General features: G+C 46.7%; 1 protein-coding gene across 6 annotated transcripts in view; it reads left to right on the top strand.

The window, feature by feature from the left end:
- The window catches only part of EXOC6B (exocyst complex component 6B), a 292980-nt gene that overhangs the window by 40791 nt on the left and 235568 nt on the right, over nucleotides 1-16621 (top strand). For all 6 annotated transcript variants that reach the window (XM_074540721.1, XM_074540719.1, XM_074540718.1 and 3 more), the window contains exons 2-5: nucleotides 5764-5929; nucleotides 14011-14058; nucleotides 15248-15338; nucleotides 15455-15500. In XM_074540721.1, coding sequence (XP_074396822.1) covers nucleotides 5764-5929; nucleotides 14011-14058; nucleotides 15248-15338; nucleotides 15455-15500 — 351 coding nt within the window. The remainder of the gene's footprint in view (nucleotides 1-5763; nucleotides 5930-14010; nucleotides 14059-15247; nucleotides 15339-15454; nucleotides 15501-16621) is intronic.

Genomic DNA, 16621 nt, shown 5'->3' with positions numbered 1-16621 from the left:
TGAAGTTTGGATTTGGCAATGCCAGGGGCTGGATGCGTGATCCCTGTGGACATCCTATCGTTTCATGACGCATGGCACAGGGTGGATTTTGGGGTGCCAGGGGCTGGATGGATGATCCCTGTGGATATTCCATGGCTTTCTGACCCTGGCACAGGCAGGTCTTTGGCACTTCCCCTCTCACCCTCCCGGCAGCTCCAGCCGTGTTTTGTCCCTGTTTTGGGGATAAACTTTGCAGGAACTCCTGGCTGCACACGGCAGCTCCCCATCCACTTGTGGCTTTCCTGGAAAGAGGTTTTTTTTTCCAGTTTGACCTTTAAAAAAACCCCAAGAAAATAAAAAAACCAAACCAAAACTGAAGTGGATTTTTAATGGATCCTGAAATGGTGAAACCCCACAGCCCAATCCCAGGAATTTCAAGGCCTTTTCCATAGTTTGGAGCTGCAGATCAAGGCCTGTGGGACCCTCTGGCTGTGCCCCTCTGGCTCAGGATTTTTCCACCAAAACCCTTTTTTGGAGCACCTTTTTTTGTGGAGCAGCTTTTCTCAGCAGCACTTCTTCATGGCAAAGAAGGAAATTTAAAAAGCCTTCAGGATGGTTTTCTGTTCTTAAAACCAGCAGGAGGAGCCTAAACTGAGTTTAATTCTTGTTTTGTGTTGGATTAAGCTCTTGTTTGACTTTAGAGATGGGGTAACTGAGGGGGGTTTTAAACATTTTATTTCAGTTTTAGTCCCATATGAAGGCTGAGACATTACAGATGTTACAATTTATGTTATAAATATATATATAACATATATATAAATGTTATATATATGTTATGTAAATTATCAGAAGCTCATTATTTCTTAATGACATTAAATATTTTTTAATTTACCAATTTTTATTGCGCTCTACTATAAATACTTAAAAATTATTAATCTAAATTATCTAAAATCTAATAATAATCTAAAATCCTCATAAATCTTACTGCAATCTTTTATATTTTTTCCCTAAAATATTTAATCTTTTTATAAACTCATCTTTTATAACTTATTTCAAATTTAATTTCTCTCTCAATAGTATCTGTCTTATTTTATAGCATTTCTAAGTCAATGTTTCTCACCTCAAAATTTGTATATTAATGCAACCTTCTGTCAAGTTTAAAAAATTTTCTGCAAATTTATTTCCTACAGTTTTCTTATTAATAATTTAGTCCAGAATAAGAAGGGCTCTACTTTTATTTTTCAACTTTTATTTTAATGTATTTTATTTCTTTCTGAAATTTCTGTGCTGTTCTGAATTTGTATCTTGTCCTTGACTGGATAATATTTACAATTAGCCAAAAATTGTAAATATGGAAAAAACCCAAAACTCAAAGGTTAAATAATCATTTTTGCCAAACTTGGTGTGTTCCTAAAACTTCTGAATTTGAGAGAGGCACCAAAAATTGTAAATATGGAAAAAACCCCCAAAACAACAGGGTAAATAATCAATAATTCCAAACTTGGTGTGTCCATAAAGCTTCTGTATTTGAGAGAGGCACCGAAATTGTGAATATGGAAAAAAAACCACCCCAAACTCAACAGGTTAAAAAATCATTGTTGGCCAAACTTGGTGTGTTCATGAAACTTTTTTATTTGAAAGAGGCACCAAAAATTGTAAATATGGAATAAAACCCCCAACAGGTTAAATAATAATTATTTCCATACTTGCTGTGTTCATAAAAATTCTGTATTTGAGAGGCACCAAAATTGTGAATATGGAAAAAAACCCCCCAAACTCAACAGGTTAAAAAAATTAATATTTGCCAAATTTAGCGTGTTCCTAAAACTCCTGTATTTGAGAGAGGCACCAAAAATTGTAAATATGGAAAAAAACCCCAAAACAACAGGTTAAATAATCAATAATTCCAAACTTGGTGTGTTCATAAAGCTTCTGTATTTGAGAGAGGCACCAAAATTGTGAATATGGAAAAAAAATCACCCCAAACTCAACAGGTTAAAAAATCATTGTTGGCTGAACTTGGTGTGTTCATAAAACTTTTGTATTTGAGAAAGGACCAAAAATTTTAAATATGGAAATTTTATTTTCCAAGGATTTTCCAAGGCTGAGGAAGTTGGAAGGGCGGGAAGCAGCGCGGAGGAAGGTGATGGTGGAATTTGGGATGTTGGGGTGTTTTGGGGCGAGGTTCGTTCTTTGCACCCCCAAACCGAGTAATTGACGTTGATTATTTTGAGTTGAGAGGCACCAGGGGGGCTCTGAGCTCTCCTGTGGGAGGAGGCAGCAGCATCCCAAAACTCTGGAATGTCCATCCCGCGCCTTTGGAGTGCCTGGAGCTGGGGCTGACCTGGCTCTGGTTCCATCCTGGAATTGGGAAAATGGTCCTGGAGGAGCAGCAGAGCTCAGGAGGGAAGGACCAGGGCTGGAGTTTCCTCAGGAAAAGGATCCTGGAGAAGCAGGAGAGCTAAATTTTCCTGGAAAAGGAATTCTGGAGGGTTAAGAGAGCTCAGGAAGGAAGAGCCAGGGCTGGATTTTCCTGGAAAAAGGATCTTGGAGAGTCAGGAGGGCTGAATATTCCTGGAAGAAGATCCTGGAGGATCAGGAGAGCTCAGGAGGGAAGGACCAAGGCTGGATTTTCCTGGAAAAAGATCCTGGAGGCTCAGAAGGGCTGGATTTTCCTGGAAAAGGAATTTTGGGGGTCAGGAGAGCTCAGAAGGGCTGGAATTTTCAGGAGGGAAGGTTCAAGACTGGATTTTCCTGGAAAAATGATCTTAGAGGAGCAGGAGAGCTCAGGAGGGAAGAGCCAGGGCTGGATTTTCCTTGGGAAAATGGTCCTGGACCAGCAGGAGAGCTCAGGAGGGCTGGATTTTTGTGGAAAATGAATTCTGGAGGGTCAGGAAAGATCAGAAGGGAAGGTTCAATACTGGATTTTCCTGGAAAAGAGATCCTGGAGGGTCAGGAGAGCTGAATTTTCCTGGAAAAGTGATTCTGGAGGAGCAGGAGAGCTCAGAAGGGAGGATTTAAGACTGGATTTTCCTGGAAAAGGAATTCTGGAGGGTCAGGAGAGCTCAGGAGGGAAGAGCTTCCCATCGTGTGCTGGTGTTTCCTTCCTGTCTGACACCAAACTTTATTTTTTCTACACCGAAGTTTGGCTGAAAATGAATAAAATAATAGAATTTCTAATAACCAAAGGGGTTTAATAATCAGGTATTTATTCCTTAACTTTACCACCTCCAAAGGGAATTTTTCCTGGACATTTTCAGTAATTTTGAGGTGGCTTTTTCCCTCCCATTTTCAGGTGTAAATCCCAGATTTGCCTTTGAGCACAAGCCCATCATTGCTGCTGTGGGGTTTTTATTGTTTCACTTTATCCCTGAGCGCAGACACAACTTATCAACCTTTATTTTTTATTGGAATTCTCATTTTTGAGCTGAGATCTCTGGAGTCACTGGGACCCTGCTAGGAGGCCGTGCAGCACTAGATGGCACTCGGGCTCCAAATTTCACATTTCAGCAGCCAAAACTCCACCAAACTTCAGTGAAAATCCAGCAGAATCCTTCCAGTGCTGCCTCTCCTGGAGTCTGAGGAGGTTTTCTCTCTTTTTTGCACCTTTTCAAGCAGGACAAGGCAATGCCTTCCCCATCATCTGCTCTGGGTGTCTGGCTTCTCTCACACTGAATTTAACGAGATTTTACAATTCTGGAATTTTGGTTTTGACACTAAGAATCTTTTACTGGACCCGCAGAAATTAAATGGCCTGAAAGAATAATAACTAAATAGATTTTTTCCAACTTTTAGCTCTGTCTTGGGATTTTTTCCTGTTTCTTGAGGGCCTGTGTGGGTTGCAGGGATGGGATTCTCCAAAGGGAAAGCACAGATCCCAGTGCAGGAGAAAGGATTTCCTGTGTCCACCTGCATTCCTGGGGTTCTGCTTCCCTCTGGAATTTTGCTCCTCACTGCTGTGATTAATTATTTTTAGTATTCTGTTGTCACAGCTTGGTCAGCTCTGTCATTCCCATCTTTTATTTCTGTCATTCCCATCTTTTCTCTCTGGTCATTCCCATCTTTCTTCTGGTCATTCCCATCTTTTCTCTTTTATTCCCATCTTTTCTCTCTGGTCATTCCCATCTTTCCTCTGGTCATTCCCATCTTTTCTCTTTTATTCCCATCTTTTCTCTCTGGTCATTCCCATCTTTACTCTCTGGTCATTCCCATCTTTTCTCTCTGTTATTCCCATCTTTTCTCTCTGTCATTCCCACTTTTTCTCTTTATCATTCCCATCTTTTCTCTCCAAAGGCTGCCTGGAATCTGCTCTATCCCTAATTTTTCCCTAATATCTGGTCCAAGCTCAAATCCATAAACCTCACTCCAAGCTTAATTCTTGGAGTGGGAGGGAATCCAGATTTAGGAGCCAAAACTTCCCAAAGGCAGGGCCAAGGGTGGGATTGCCACAGTATGGATATTAAAAATATCCATATTTGGTGTAAAAGCCAGGAAAACAACCCTGGAATTCCCAGAGTGGGACTTGGTCCTTCTGCTTTCCAGGGAAACTTTTGAGGGACAGAAATTTGGGTTGAACTTCCATCCTTATATTTAATTTAAAGCTGAAGGAGGGCAGGGAGAGATGGGATAAGGAAAAAAAAAAGGGTTGGAATGGAAACATTTCAGGTCCTGCTGCGTTGTTCTTGTCTCTCAGGGGACACCAAAATGGGTGGAAAAATGACAAGAAAGGTTGGAATAGAAACGTATTGGGCTTGGTTTGTCTCTCAGAGAACACCAAAATGATGGGAAAAGGAAAAAAAAAAGGTGGAATAGAAACATTTCAGGCCTGGTTTGGGCTGGTGTGGTTTATCTGGGAACACAAAATGGTGAAAAAGGAAAAGTAAACTTGGAATAGAAACATTTTAAAACCCAATTTAATACCTGGTTTATGACCTGTACCTTTGTCCCAGGAGGGCATTTTTGGTGTCAGGTTTTGGATGTCCCTGGGTGAGGAACATTAATTTTTGTTCCTTTTGGGGTGAGGTTTTGGGTGTTCCTGGTGGATCCTGGCAGCCAAGCTGGAGATGCTGAACTGCGATGTCCAGAGGCTGTTTTTGGGGTCCAGTTTTGGATATTCCTGGGTGAGGAACGTTCCTTTTTGTTCCTTGTGGGGTGAAGTTCTGGATGTTCCTGGATGTTCCTGGCAGCAGAGCTGGGGATGCTGGGCTGGTGCGTCTGGAGGATGTTTTTGGGGTCAGATTCCGGATGTTCCTTGGTGAGGAACATTCCTTTTTGTTCCTTGTGGGGCGAAGTTGTGGATGTTCCTGGTGGATCCTGGCAGCAGAGCTGGGGGTGCTGAGCTGAAGGTGCTGATTTGGTGTGTCCAGAGGACATTTTTGGGGTCAGATTCTGGATGTTCCTGGCAGCAGAGCTGAGGGTGCTGAGCTGGGTGTCCAGAGAGTGTTTTGGGGGTCAGATTTTGGATGTTCCTGATGGATCCTCACAGCAGAGCTGGGGCTGCTGATCTGGGATGTCCAGAGGACATTTCTGGGGTGAAGTTTTGGATGTTCCTGGCAGCAGAGCTGGGGGTGCTGAGCTGAAGGTACTGATCTGGGGATGCTGATCTGGGGTGCTGGGCTGGAGTTTCTGATCTAGGGGTGCTGTTCTGGCATGCTGGGCTGGGAATGCTGATCTGGGATGAGCAGAGGACATTTTTGGGATCAGGTTTTGGATGCTCCTGGCAGCAGAGCAGAGGGTGCTGCTCTGGGGTGCTGCTCTGGGGTGCTGATCTGGCTGTCCCTGCAGGTCTGTGTACGATGGGGAGGAGCACGGGCGCTTCATGGAGAAGCTGGAGGCGCGGATCCGCAACCACGACCGCGAGATCGAGAAGATGTGCAACTTCCACTACCAGGGCTTCGTGGACTCCATCACCGAGCTCCTCAAGGTCCGGGGAGAGGCCCAGAAACTCAAGGTGAGATGTTGGGAAGGATGAACGTTTGACAAGAAACTCTCACAGATGTTTGGCAGAAAGATTTTTAAATGTAGAGTCTGATGAAGGAATAGAAATATAAGCAGGTTTTGATATAGAATAAAAGAACTGCTGAGCCAGTCTCACTGGATAACCAAGGAGGCAAAGGGTATTTTATGTTAGTTAGAAGGGGTTTTTATGGCTTAGAGCAAAGGATAAACCCACCCCAAACAAGAAGATGATTTTACCAAACAGAAAGAGAGGCAAACAAGGCAGAAAATGCTGCAAGTAGAAAAAAGGTCTCAGAATTTTGCACTGCAAGAAAACTGAAAAACAACTCCTAGCTTAAACTGTAATGTACTGACTTTTAGTGATTGGGGAACAGTGACATGAATACAGTAATTACAGTAGTTATGATAGGCTATAGGTAAAAGTTAAGGTATAGATTAGTTCTACTGTATTGAGATACTCAGCAAAGTATATAATGCAATGTAACCAAAAGAAAAGTATAGAATGCAATGTAATCTAAACTAAGGGTCTCCAGGCCTGCCTGCAGCTGGAGCTGACAGCTGTGGGCACAGCTCTGTCACCCATGACCCTGGACTGGTGTAACATCTTGGATGGAATAAACTGCATTTTGGAGAGCCCCTGGAGTCCCACATCCCTCATTTAGGCTCTTACAGTGAGGGAAAATGGAAAATACAGGCTGGATATCAGGGAAAAGGGTTTTACAGAAAGGGTTGATACCTTGGGAAGGCTGAGCTGGAATAGAGGCTGGACAGAGTTAAAGAATAAAGCAGGGATTGGTTAAAAGGATCTCCTCCATGGATCCACCTTGGGCACCACAAAAGCCCAGCCAGGGCTGCACCCAAGGTGAACCAAAATGGTTCCAAAATAAATCCAAAATGAACCCAGGATGACCCAAAATGGTCCCAAAATGCACGAGCGCTCACAGGGTCTCTCCCTTGGATCAGTTCTGCTCCATTTGCCTCTTGCAGTTCATTGTCCCATTCCAGCTTTAGCCCAGGCAGTCCCACCCTGCTTGTTTTTCTCTCTCCAGCCCATGGTGTTTGTGCTCCTGGGCTGAGATTTGGATCATTTGTCCTTGGTGCCCAGCTGGAGCAGGAATTGTTTTGTCACCATCCCATAATATGAACCCAGACCCACACATTAAGCAGCACAGAATCTGAAAAATAGAAAAGCTCAAACCTGAGGCATCAGGGTGATAAAGTTCTGGAATGTTCTGCCCAGGGAAGTGGTGGAGTCACCTTCCCTGGATGTGTTTAACAAAGCCTGGATGGGGCACTGGGTGCCAGGGTTCAGTTGGGATTGGATTTGGTATCTTTAAGGTCTCTTCCAACCCCGTGAGTTCTGTGAAAATCCTGCCCTGACACTGCCCTGGGCAGCTCTTTTTAGGTGGCCCCATCTCAGGCACTCTGGGATTCTCAGAACCACATCAATCCTCTCTCCTTTTATCCAGGACATTTCTATTAAAAAAAAAAAAAAAGAAATATAAATATTTATTTTAATTGTTCCTGGAGCAATGGGTTGGTCATTGAAAGTTTAGCAATTATTTGGCCAAACTGCACCAGTGTGGTGCATTAAAAGCACCAAGAAACTTCAAGCCAAGCCTGTTTTCATTAGGAAAACTGCTTTTCCTCATGGATCTTATCCCAGTTTCTTGAGCTAAAATAAGTCTTGTGGCCTTTAAAACTGTGCAGAAAGATGAGAGGAAGGTGGGATTTACCCAGTTCTTGGAAAAGTGCTCAGTAATGTGTGGAAAAAGCCATTTGTAGGATGACAATTTGGAAGAAGGGCAGGAAGGAAACTGGAGAGGCTTCAGGAAAAGGGAGCAGGAGGTTGGAGGTGCTTGGGGCTCCAGCTCGGTTCCTGTACCTTAAAATACAAATATTCCAGATTTGGGGGGCACAGGAGTGTCAAAACCTTCCTGGTTCTTCTCCACAAATCCAAGCAGGGCAGGGAGAGTCTGGGCCGTCCCTTCCTGCAGGAACAAGGTGGGACCTGGGCTGGAAACCCGAAATCCCTCCCAGAAGAGTCACTCGGGAAATGGGGCTGAGTCGAGTGGCTCCCAAAAAGTTGTGGTTTGTCCCCAGGAAGCAGCTCAGGGAGGTTTTCTGGCTGAGTGGAGCCTGTCCTGGTGAAAAGGACCTTCCTGGGAATTGAGAACAACTTTCCTGATGTTCAGGAGTGTGGGAGACTGGAAAAGCTGAAGTTCTAAATCACAAAATCTGTCAGAAAAAGCAGATTTTCTGGAGAAAAGGGAAGAACTCAAAGTCAGGGTGCTGAGTGCTGCTATTAACACATTTATTCCTTCATTTAAAACTACCTGTGGCATTTCCCAGCAGGGTTCCTACGTGACACATCCAAGTCTCCATCTCAAAATGGGGTTTCCTCTCAGGAACACCTTCCTGAGGGATGTCCCGAGGAGAATTCACCCAGCAATTCATTGCAGGATGAATCCATTGGAATGACCATGAAATAAGGAGTTTTTTTCCCCTTTTTTAAATTTATTTTTTTATTTTTTCAAGGCATTGTTTCCAGCCAAGACTTGCACATTGTTTGTTTGCTCGGAGCTGGTTCCCATTCTGCCACCAGCCCCTTTGTTGGTGGCTCACTGTGAAGTCCATCCCTGTCCCCTCAGGATCTCCCTTGATTTCCAGGCCTATGTGATCCATAAAACAGCACATGGCAAAAACATCCCCAGAAAAGCCTTTCTGAAACCCTGGGCTCTCTTTGTGAGGCTTTCCCTGGGGAATCATCTGAGGATCGAGTGCTGAGAGTGGGTTTGGTTCCAGCCATTCATCCTCCATTTGATCTGGGCCTTTGAACCCGTAAGGAGCCAGCGGGGCCCTCCCTGCTCCCTCCTCCTCCTCTCGTGTGCTCTGGGCTGCTCTGGGGTTGGGTTTTTGCACAAATGTCCCTTTTGCTGTTGTTTTAACTCACCCTGGATGTGTCACCTTCTGTGGCTGGGGCTCTCAGAGTGGCCCCAAATGAACTAAACCTGAGCAGAACCTCAGGGCTGTGTTTTTTGTCCCTGCTTGTCCCCAAGCACTGCCCTGGGAAGTTTATCTCCTTGAGCATCAGCTGGCTGGACATGAGCCTGAGGTGCCCAGGTGGGCAAGAGACCCCTGGGCTGTGCCAGCTCTGGGGTGGCAGTGCCAGGGCAGTGCCCTTGTCCCCTGTGCTGGCACTGCTGGGGCACCTCCAGTGCTGGGGAGAGCCCTGGAGGGCTGGAGCATGGCCAGGGCAGGAACAGAGCTGGGAAGGGGCTGGAGAATCCCTGAGGGAGCTGGGCAGGGACTGGAGAATCCCTGAGGGAGCTGGGAAGGGGCTGGAGAATCCCTGAGGGAGCTGGGAAGGGGCAGCACAATCCCTGAGGGAGCTGGGCAGGGGCTCAGCCTGGAGCAAAGGAGGCTCAGGGGGCCCTTGTGGCTCTGCACGGCTCCTGCCAGGAGGGGAACAGGGACAGGAGCAGAGGGAACGGCCTCAGGGGAGCTCAGGGTGGGCATTGGGAGGAATTTCCTCATGGAAAGTGGGATGAGGAATTGGAAGTGCCCAGGGAGGTTTGGAGTGCCCATCCCTGAGGGATTTCAGAGCCCTGTGGATGTGGCACTTGGGGACATGGGCAGTGCTGGCCCTGGTGCTGCTGGGCATGGTTGGACTGGGTGATCTTTTCCAGCCAGGATGATTTTGGGATTCTGTGAGTTCCAACTTGCCCTGCTGTGGCTCAATAAAGAGCTGCTCTCACGTTCATGCCATGGACTGAATGGTGGGATCTTGGCAAGGAATTGCTGGCTGGGAGGGTGGGCAGGGGCTGGGCTGGAATTCCCAGATTTGCTGTGGCTGCCCCTGGATCCCTGGCAGTGTCCAAGGCCAGGCTGGACACTGGGACTTGGATCCACCTGGGACAGTGGGAGGTGTCCCTGCCCATGGAACTGGATGGGATTTAAGGTTGCCCCCAGCCCAACCCATTCCCTGATTCTCTCACTTAGCTGGGCCATTCCTGGTGGATTTTTATCCCACCTCCCCCAGTGTTGTCCCAGCTGGGGCTGTCCTTCCTCCCTTCTCCAGGAATCCCAGCTCACATGGCTGCCAAGCCCTTTTTATTCTACAGCTTTCTGCCCTGTCAGTCAGAAACCAGAGATGATTCCTTTTTAATTTCATGGAATCCCAGAATTGTTCAGATTGGAAAATCCCTCGGAGTCCAACCATTCCCAGCACTGCCCAGGCCATGTCCCCAGGTGCCACATCCATGGATTTAGATCCTTCAGGAATCATCACTCCACCCCTGCCAGGGCTGGACAACACTTTTGGGGAATCAATTTTCCCTCATGTGTAGAGAAGAGAGCTGGGAGCAGTTTTTGGGATTGCAGCATGAAAGATGGCTCTGGTCACTGTCCCTTCCCTCGGGAGTGGATGTCACCAGCAGGGACAGGGACAGATCCAGAGGTGGCTCTGTGGTGGTGTTTGATGGTCCCAGGATGATGGAAGAGATGAGAATCTGACTCCATGTTTCAAAAGGCTGATTTATTATTTTATGATATATATTATATTAAAAGAAAATGACATAATAAAACTATTCTAAAGAATAGAAGAAAGGATTTCATCAGAAAGCTTGAAAGGAAAGGAAAAAATGATAATAAAATCTTGTGTCTGCTCACAGCCTTGACACAGGTGGCTGTCACTGGTCATCAACTAAAAACAATTCACATGCTGGGTAAACAATTCTCCAAATCACATTCCAAAGCAGCAAAACATGGAGAAGCTGAAGCTTCTGAGCTTCTCAGGAGAAAAGATTCTAACTAAAGGATTTTTCAGAAAATACATCTGTGACAAGGCTCCATTCCCAGGGTTCCTCTCCAGCTGCCCTTGCTCCTCTCTCCCAGCGTTCTGCCCCTCTGGGATGATCCCAGGGACTTTCTGAGCCCTTTTCTGGGGGTGAGGGAACCGCTCACCCCACAAACCCCTGGAGAGCTCCCAGTCCCTGCTGTGCCACCTGCCTGTCCCCCTGTCACAGACATCTTTTTATGAAAGTCTTTTCCTTAGGATTTTTCTTCCTGAGAAGCTGAGAGGCTTCAGGAACAAAAATTGATTATGTGCTGCTGTGGAATGCAACAGGTGGATCTGTGACTGGTCTCGTGTGGATGTTTAGAATTAGTGACCACTCACAGCAGAGCTGGCTCTCTCTCTCTCCCCGAGCCACAGACTTTTGTTTTCATTCTTTTCTATTCTATTCTTAGCTTAGCCATCCTTCTGAGATGAAGCTTTTCCTTCTGTTCTTTTAGTATAGTTTTAGTGTAATGTATATCATAAAATAATATATCAGCCTTCTGAACATGGAGTCAAGATTTTTGTCTCTTCCCTCCCTGTGACCACTGTCACATCCCCCTCCACACGTCTGGCCTGGCTTAGCAAAGCCCAGCTCTGCCAAGCCCAGCTTAGCAGCACGGGGTGTGTGTAAACAACCATCCCTGTGTTCATCCAGGCCTGGAGACTCCAGGAACAATCCCAAACACGACCCCCTGCCCCCCAAAATCCTGGAGCGTGCAGGGCCCCGCTCCAGCCGTGCTTTTCCCTGGGGCTGGGATTGCTGGGGGATTTTAGCAGCAAACCCCTCCAGCCCCAGCCTCAGTTCAGGAGTGGTTTTAAATTACTCGACACGGATTCCTTTTTCCTGGTGGGATTTTCGGGATCTGAGCAAATCAAATAATCTTTGGAGGAGATGCTGGGCTCCTGCTCATAAAAGCTCCAAACACCATAAAGGAAATGAGCAGGTTTTGGGGAGGGCAGGCAGCCAGCAGGGCTGCAGCTACTGCAGCAGGACCAGAGATGGGATGCAGATGCTGGAGGGGAAATCATGGAGAACTCCTTTCTTCCATCCTGGGAAGCTTGGGAAGCACCATGGCTGGTGTGGGAATGGAAGGGAGCTCTGAGGTTGGGTGATTCTGCTGCTGGGAGCACCACAAACCTTCCTGGGGGAGGCTGGAACAGGGGGAAAACTGTGGTGGTCCAGGATCTGTTTCGAAAAAATGGATTCTGAATCAATTTGTTGTGGATGAATCCAAAGTTTTCCTTCTGTCTGATCTGGTGAGCTCAAAGAGGATGGAGATTGTGGGATCATGGAATTGGTGAGGTTGGAAAAGTTGCTCAAGATCTTTAAGTCCAGCCGCCACCAAGGCCCATCCCATGTGCCACATCCACAGGGTTTTGAACCCTTGAGGGATGGAGACTCCACTGCAGCTCCTTCCAATGCTGGGCAGCCCTTTCCATGTAGGAATATTCCCAATAATCCACCCTGAGCTTCCCTCTGCTCCTGTCCCTGTTCCCCTCCTGGCAGGAGCTGTGCAGAGCCACAAGGGCCCCCTGAGCCTCCTTTGCTCCAGGCTGAGCCCCTGCCCAGCTCCCTCAGGGATTCTGCAGCCCCTTCCCAGCTCCCTCTGGGATTGTGCAGTCCCTTCCCAGCTCCCTCAGCTGTTCCTTGCTGGATTTTTGCTCCAAGATGTTTTTTTTGTTTGTCTTCCCAATCCCCCTTGGAGCTCCTCCTGCTCCTCCATCCCCATCCTGCTGGAGAAATGGAGAGCCCCATGTGCTGTTCCTTCTCTGGGCTGAAATTTGTTAAAAATTCTTCGTTTCCGTGATTATTCCAAAGGAAACAAAGCTCTGGGGTGGATTTGTGAGATCTCCCACTCCTGGAAGTCCTTTGAGGCTCTGTCTCCCAGTTCATGGTGTTTTCTAAGCTCTGGGAAAGGTTCTGCTTCCAGAACTCAGGAAATCAGGCAGGAATTTGTTCCTAAAATGGGGCAGGAATGCAGCAGCAGCTCCCACTATGAGGAGAACCTGGATCAGAAAAAACCTTTTACAGGAATGAGCTTGGAAATGAACATTTCTAGCTTTAGGAGCTGCAGAAGGAGATTTTGGTGGAAAAAAGGGGTTTTATGGCATGGAAATCTCAGAGTGATATGAAATCTCAGAACTCTGAGCAGCCCTGCTGGAATTCCCTCAGGAACTGGCAGAGATCTGGAGCTGGGAATGTTGGCTTGGAAGTTTGGGTTGGTTTTTCCAGCTGTCCCAGCCTGAACTCAGGAGAATTCCCAAAGTTCTCTTCCTACTCCTTGGCTGAATAACAGGAGAACTCCTGATTTTCCATCCTGATGAGCCCCCAAATCCCCTTTGTTCTCCTGTGGGTCCTTCTGGGGCTGGGAAGGGTTGGGCTGGGCTCTTCCCTCTCCAGGGAATCGTCAGCTTTGCCAAGTGGAAATTTTCCACCTCTGAGCCCCAGCTTGGTGGGATAATCCAGAAAAAATAGGGAGATTTTTTATCCAAGGTATATAAAAATATCTTGCACCAGGCAGGAGCAAGGATCCATCCAGAGGGAGATGAAGATCCCAAATGAAGTTTTATAAGAAATTCCATAAATATAAATAATTATTTGTAGGGAAAGCTCCTGGTAAGGAATCCTTTCCTGGTGGGATATGAAGGAGTTAAAACCTAAATGGAATTGATTGGGTGATGGGGAAGGGAATTAATTCCTTCCCTACTCAGGTGAAAACTGGAATTTTCCAAACTGGATCCATAAAAATTCCAGCACTCTGAGGTTTCCGTGCCTCTGAATGATTCCTGTTGCCTTTTCCTTTTCTCCAGTGGCAAAGAGGAAAATCCCTGGATTTGTGTCCTTGTTTTTCCCTTTTCCACGTCCTCAGGATTTCCTCTGGAGCCTGAGCCCTGAGAAATCCCTGTGAGCTTGAAATGAAGAAAATTCCCTGTCCAACCTGGCCTTGTGTCCTTTTCCAAACTGGATCCATGAAAATTCCAGCATTTTGAGGCTTCCATGCCTCTGAATGAATTCCTGTTGCCTTTCCCTTCTCTCCAGTGGCAAAGAGGGAAATCCCTGGATTTGTCCCCCAGTGACAGTGGCTGTTAACTCAGCCATAAACAGCTTTTCCATGGGATGGGAGCCATGGGGAAGGAGGGAGGGATGGTGTTTATGGACAGTTTGTTTTGGTGGGAAGAACATTGTTGTGATTTATGGCATGTGCTCTGTGCTTTTCCCAATATCCCCACAGAACCAAGTGACAGACACCAACCGGAAGCTGCAGAACGAAGGGAAAGAAGTAAGTGATGGATCCAGTCTTGGAATTGCAGCCTGGACTGGTGTGGGAGGGAGAATTCCCTGTCCAACCTGGCCTTGGTTTTCCTTTTTCCATGTCCCAGGATTTTGTTCTGGAGCCTGAGCACTGAGAAATCCCTATTAACCTTGGGATGTGAGAATTCCCTCCTTGTTTCCTTGCTTTTCTCTTTTACACATCCCCAGGATTTTCCCTGGAGCCTCAGCCCTGAGAAATCCCTGTTAGCTTGGAATAAGGAAATTTCCCTGTCCAGCCTGGCCTTGTATCTGTGTTTTCCCTTTTCCACATCCCCAGGATTTTCTCCTGGAGCCTCAGCCCTGAAAGTTAACAGCCTGTTAGCTTTGGGATGTGAGAATTCCCTGTCCAACTTGGCCTTGTGTTCTTGTTTTCCTTTTCCACATCTCAGGATTTTCTCTGGAACCAGAGCACTGAGAAATCCCTGTTACTTTTGGGATGTGAGAATTCCCTCCTTGTATCCTTGGTTTTCCCTTTTCCACATCCCCAGGATTTTCTTCTGGAGTCGGAGCCCTGAATAATCCCTTTTAGCTTTGGGATGTAAGAATTCCCTGTCCAACCTGGCCTTGTGCACTTGTTTTTCCTTTTTCCACATCTTCAGTATTTTCTCTGGAGCCTGAGCCCTGAAAAATCCCTCTTACCTAGAAATGAGGAAAATTCCCTGTCCAGCCTGGCCTTGTTATCCCTGTTTTCTTTCTTCCACATCCCAGGATTTTCTGTGGAACCTGAGCCCTGAGAAATCCTTGTTCACTTTGGGATGTGAGAATTCCCTCCTTGTGTCCCTGTTTTCCCCTTTTCCCCATTCCAGGATTTTCTCCTGGAGACTCATGAAATCCCTGTTAACTCTGGGATGAGGAGAATCCCCCAGGAGCAAGCAGCCACATCCTGCCTTTGAGAACCAAAAATCTTGGAAGAGATGCCTAAAATGGGAAGGGGAAATAACATTTTGGAATGCACAGGATGTGCTCCAACGCCAGTTTGATGCCTTTGGGTTTGCTGCTCCCTGTTTGAAATCCAGGGAATTCAGGGAACTTCCCTGGCTGGAGCTGCCCCGATCTCGAGCTCGCCCCTTATCAGAGCAGGGTTTGGGCTCTGCTGCTCCTGGGATGGAGCCCAGGGGTGGCTGCTGATCCTGAGGGAGCTTTTCCCCTTTTTCCAGCTGATCCTGGCCATGCAGGAGCTGAGGCAGTGCCGGCTGCAGCAGAGGAACATCTCAGCCACGGTGGATAAACTCACCCTGTGTCTCCCCGGTGAGGAACCTCCTCCTTTTTGGAGCTCTTTGGTGGAATTCCCAATTTTTTGTTTCCTTTTTGGATTCCCAGCTGTGTGCTCCTGTCTCAGAGCTGTGTTTTTCTTCTCTTCCCAGTGCTGGAGATGTACAGCAAGCTGCGGGAGCAGATGAAATCCAAGAGGTAAATCTGGGCTGGGCTTTCAGGGGAAGAGTCCAAGGAATTCTTTGGTGCTGGGTAATTTAAGGAGAATCCCAGCAGCTCAAAACCAGCTTTTCTGGGTTAAATTTCCTGTTTTTTTGCTGCTTTTCCTCACAGTCCTGCTCATCCTCCTGTGGTACAGCTGAGAATGGGAATCAGACTTTGGGAATTAGGGTGGATGCTCCTTGGTTTTTATGGCAGCTCAATATTGGGGATGGCAACAGGTTCAGATTTTGGGAATTAAGGTGGCTGCTTCTTGGTTTTTTTATGGCACCTCAATATTGTGCATACAACCAAGGTGTTTTACCAACTAAATTTTATTCCATGAATGCCATGGAATTAATTAATCCAATCTGAGAGATCCCAGGGAATGTGGTGGGGGGAAGAGTCCAAGGAATTGTTTGGTGCTGGGTAATGTAAGGAGAATCTCAGCAGTTCAGGTTAAATTTCCTGGATTTTGACTGCTTTTCCTCACAGTCCTGCTCATCCTCCTGTGGTACAACTGAGAATGGGGATGGCAGCAGGTTCGGATTTGGGGAATTAAGGTGGATGCTTCTTGTTTTTTATGGCAGCTCCATATTGGGAATGGCAGCAGGTTTGGATTTTGGGAATGAGGGCGGGTGCTCCGTGGTTTTTATGGCAGCTCAATATTGTACATATAACCAAGATGTTTTACCAAGTAAATTTTATTTCACGAATGCCATAAAACAAATCTTAATCCAATCTGAGAGATCCTAGGGAATGTGGGGGGAAGGCAAAGAGCTGGAAACATCAGGATGGTGGGAATAGGGGAGAAAACTTCTGTAGAAATAATTCTTCAAGACTTGGTGCCTCGGGAATGCTGGGCTGTAAATCCAGGAGTTTCCCCACCCTGCATCTGCTGAGGGATGAAAATCTGGGATTTTGGCAGGAATCCTGGTTAGTTTGAGCAGCAAAAAGCAATTTTGGAGCCCTGGGGGTGGCAGATGTGGGGTGGGAGCTGGAGCTGATCCCTGGGAATTCCCGCAGGGAATCCTCCAGCTGCTCCATGCCCTCCCTCTGGGCAGCCTTTCCAGGGGCTGCAGCTGAGAATTGCTTCCCTTTTCCCTCCTCCATTATTTGGA

The sequence above is a fragment of the Zonotrichia albicollis genome, chromosome 5 (assembly GCF_047830755.1).
Source record: "Zonotrichia albicollis isolate bZonAlb1 chromosome 5, bZonAlb1.hap1, whole genome shotgun sequence".
In the NCBI taxonomy this organism is placed as follows: domain Eukaryota; kingdom Metazoa; phylum Chordata; class Aves; order Passeriformes; family Passerellidae; genus Zonotrichia; species Zonotrichia albicollis.
This window is presented reverse-complemented; position numbering and strand designations above follow the sequence as displayed.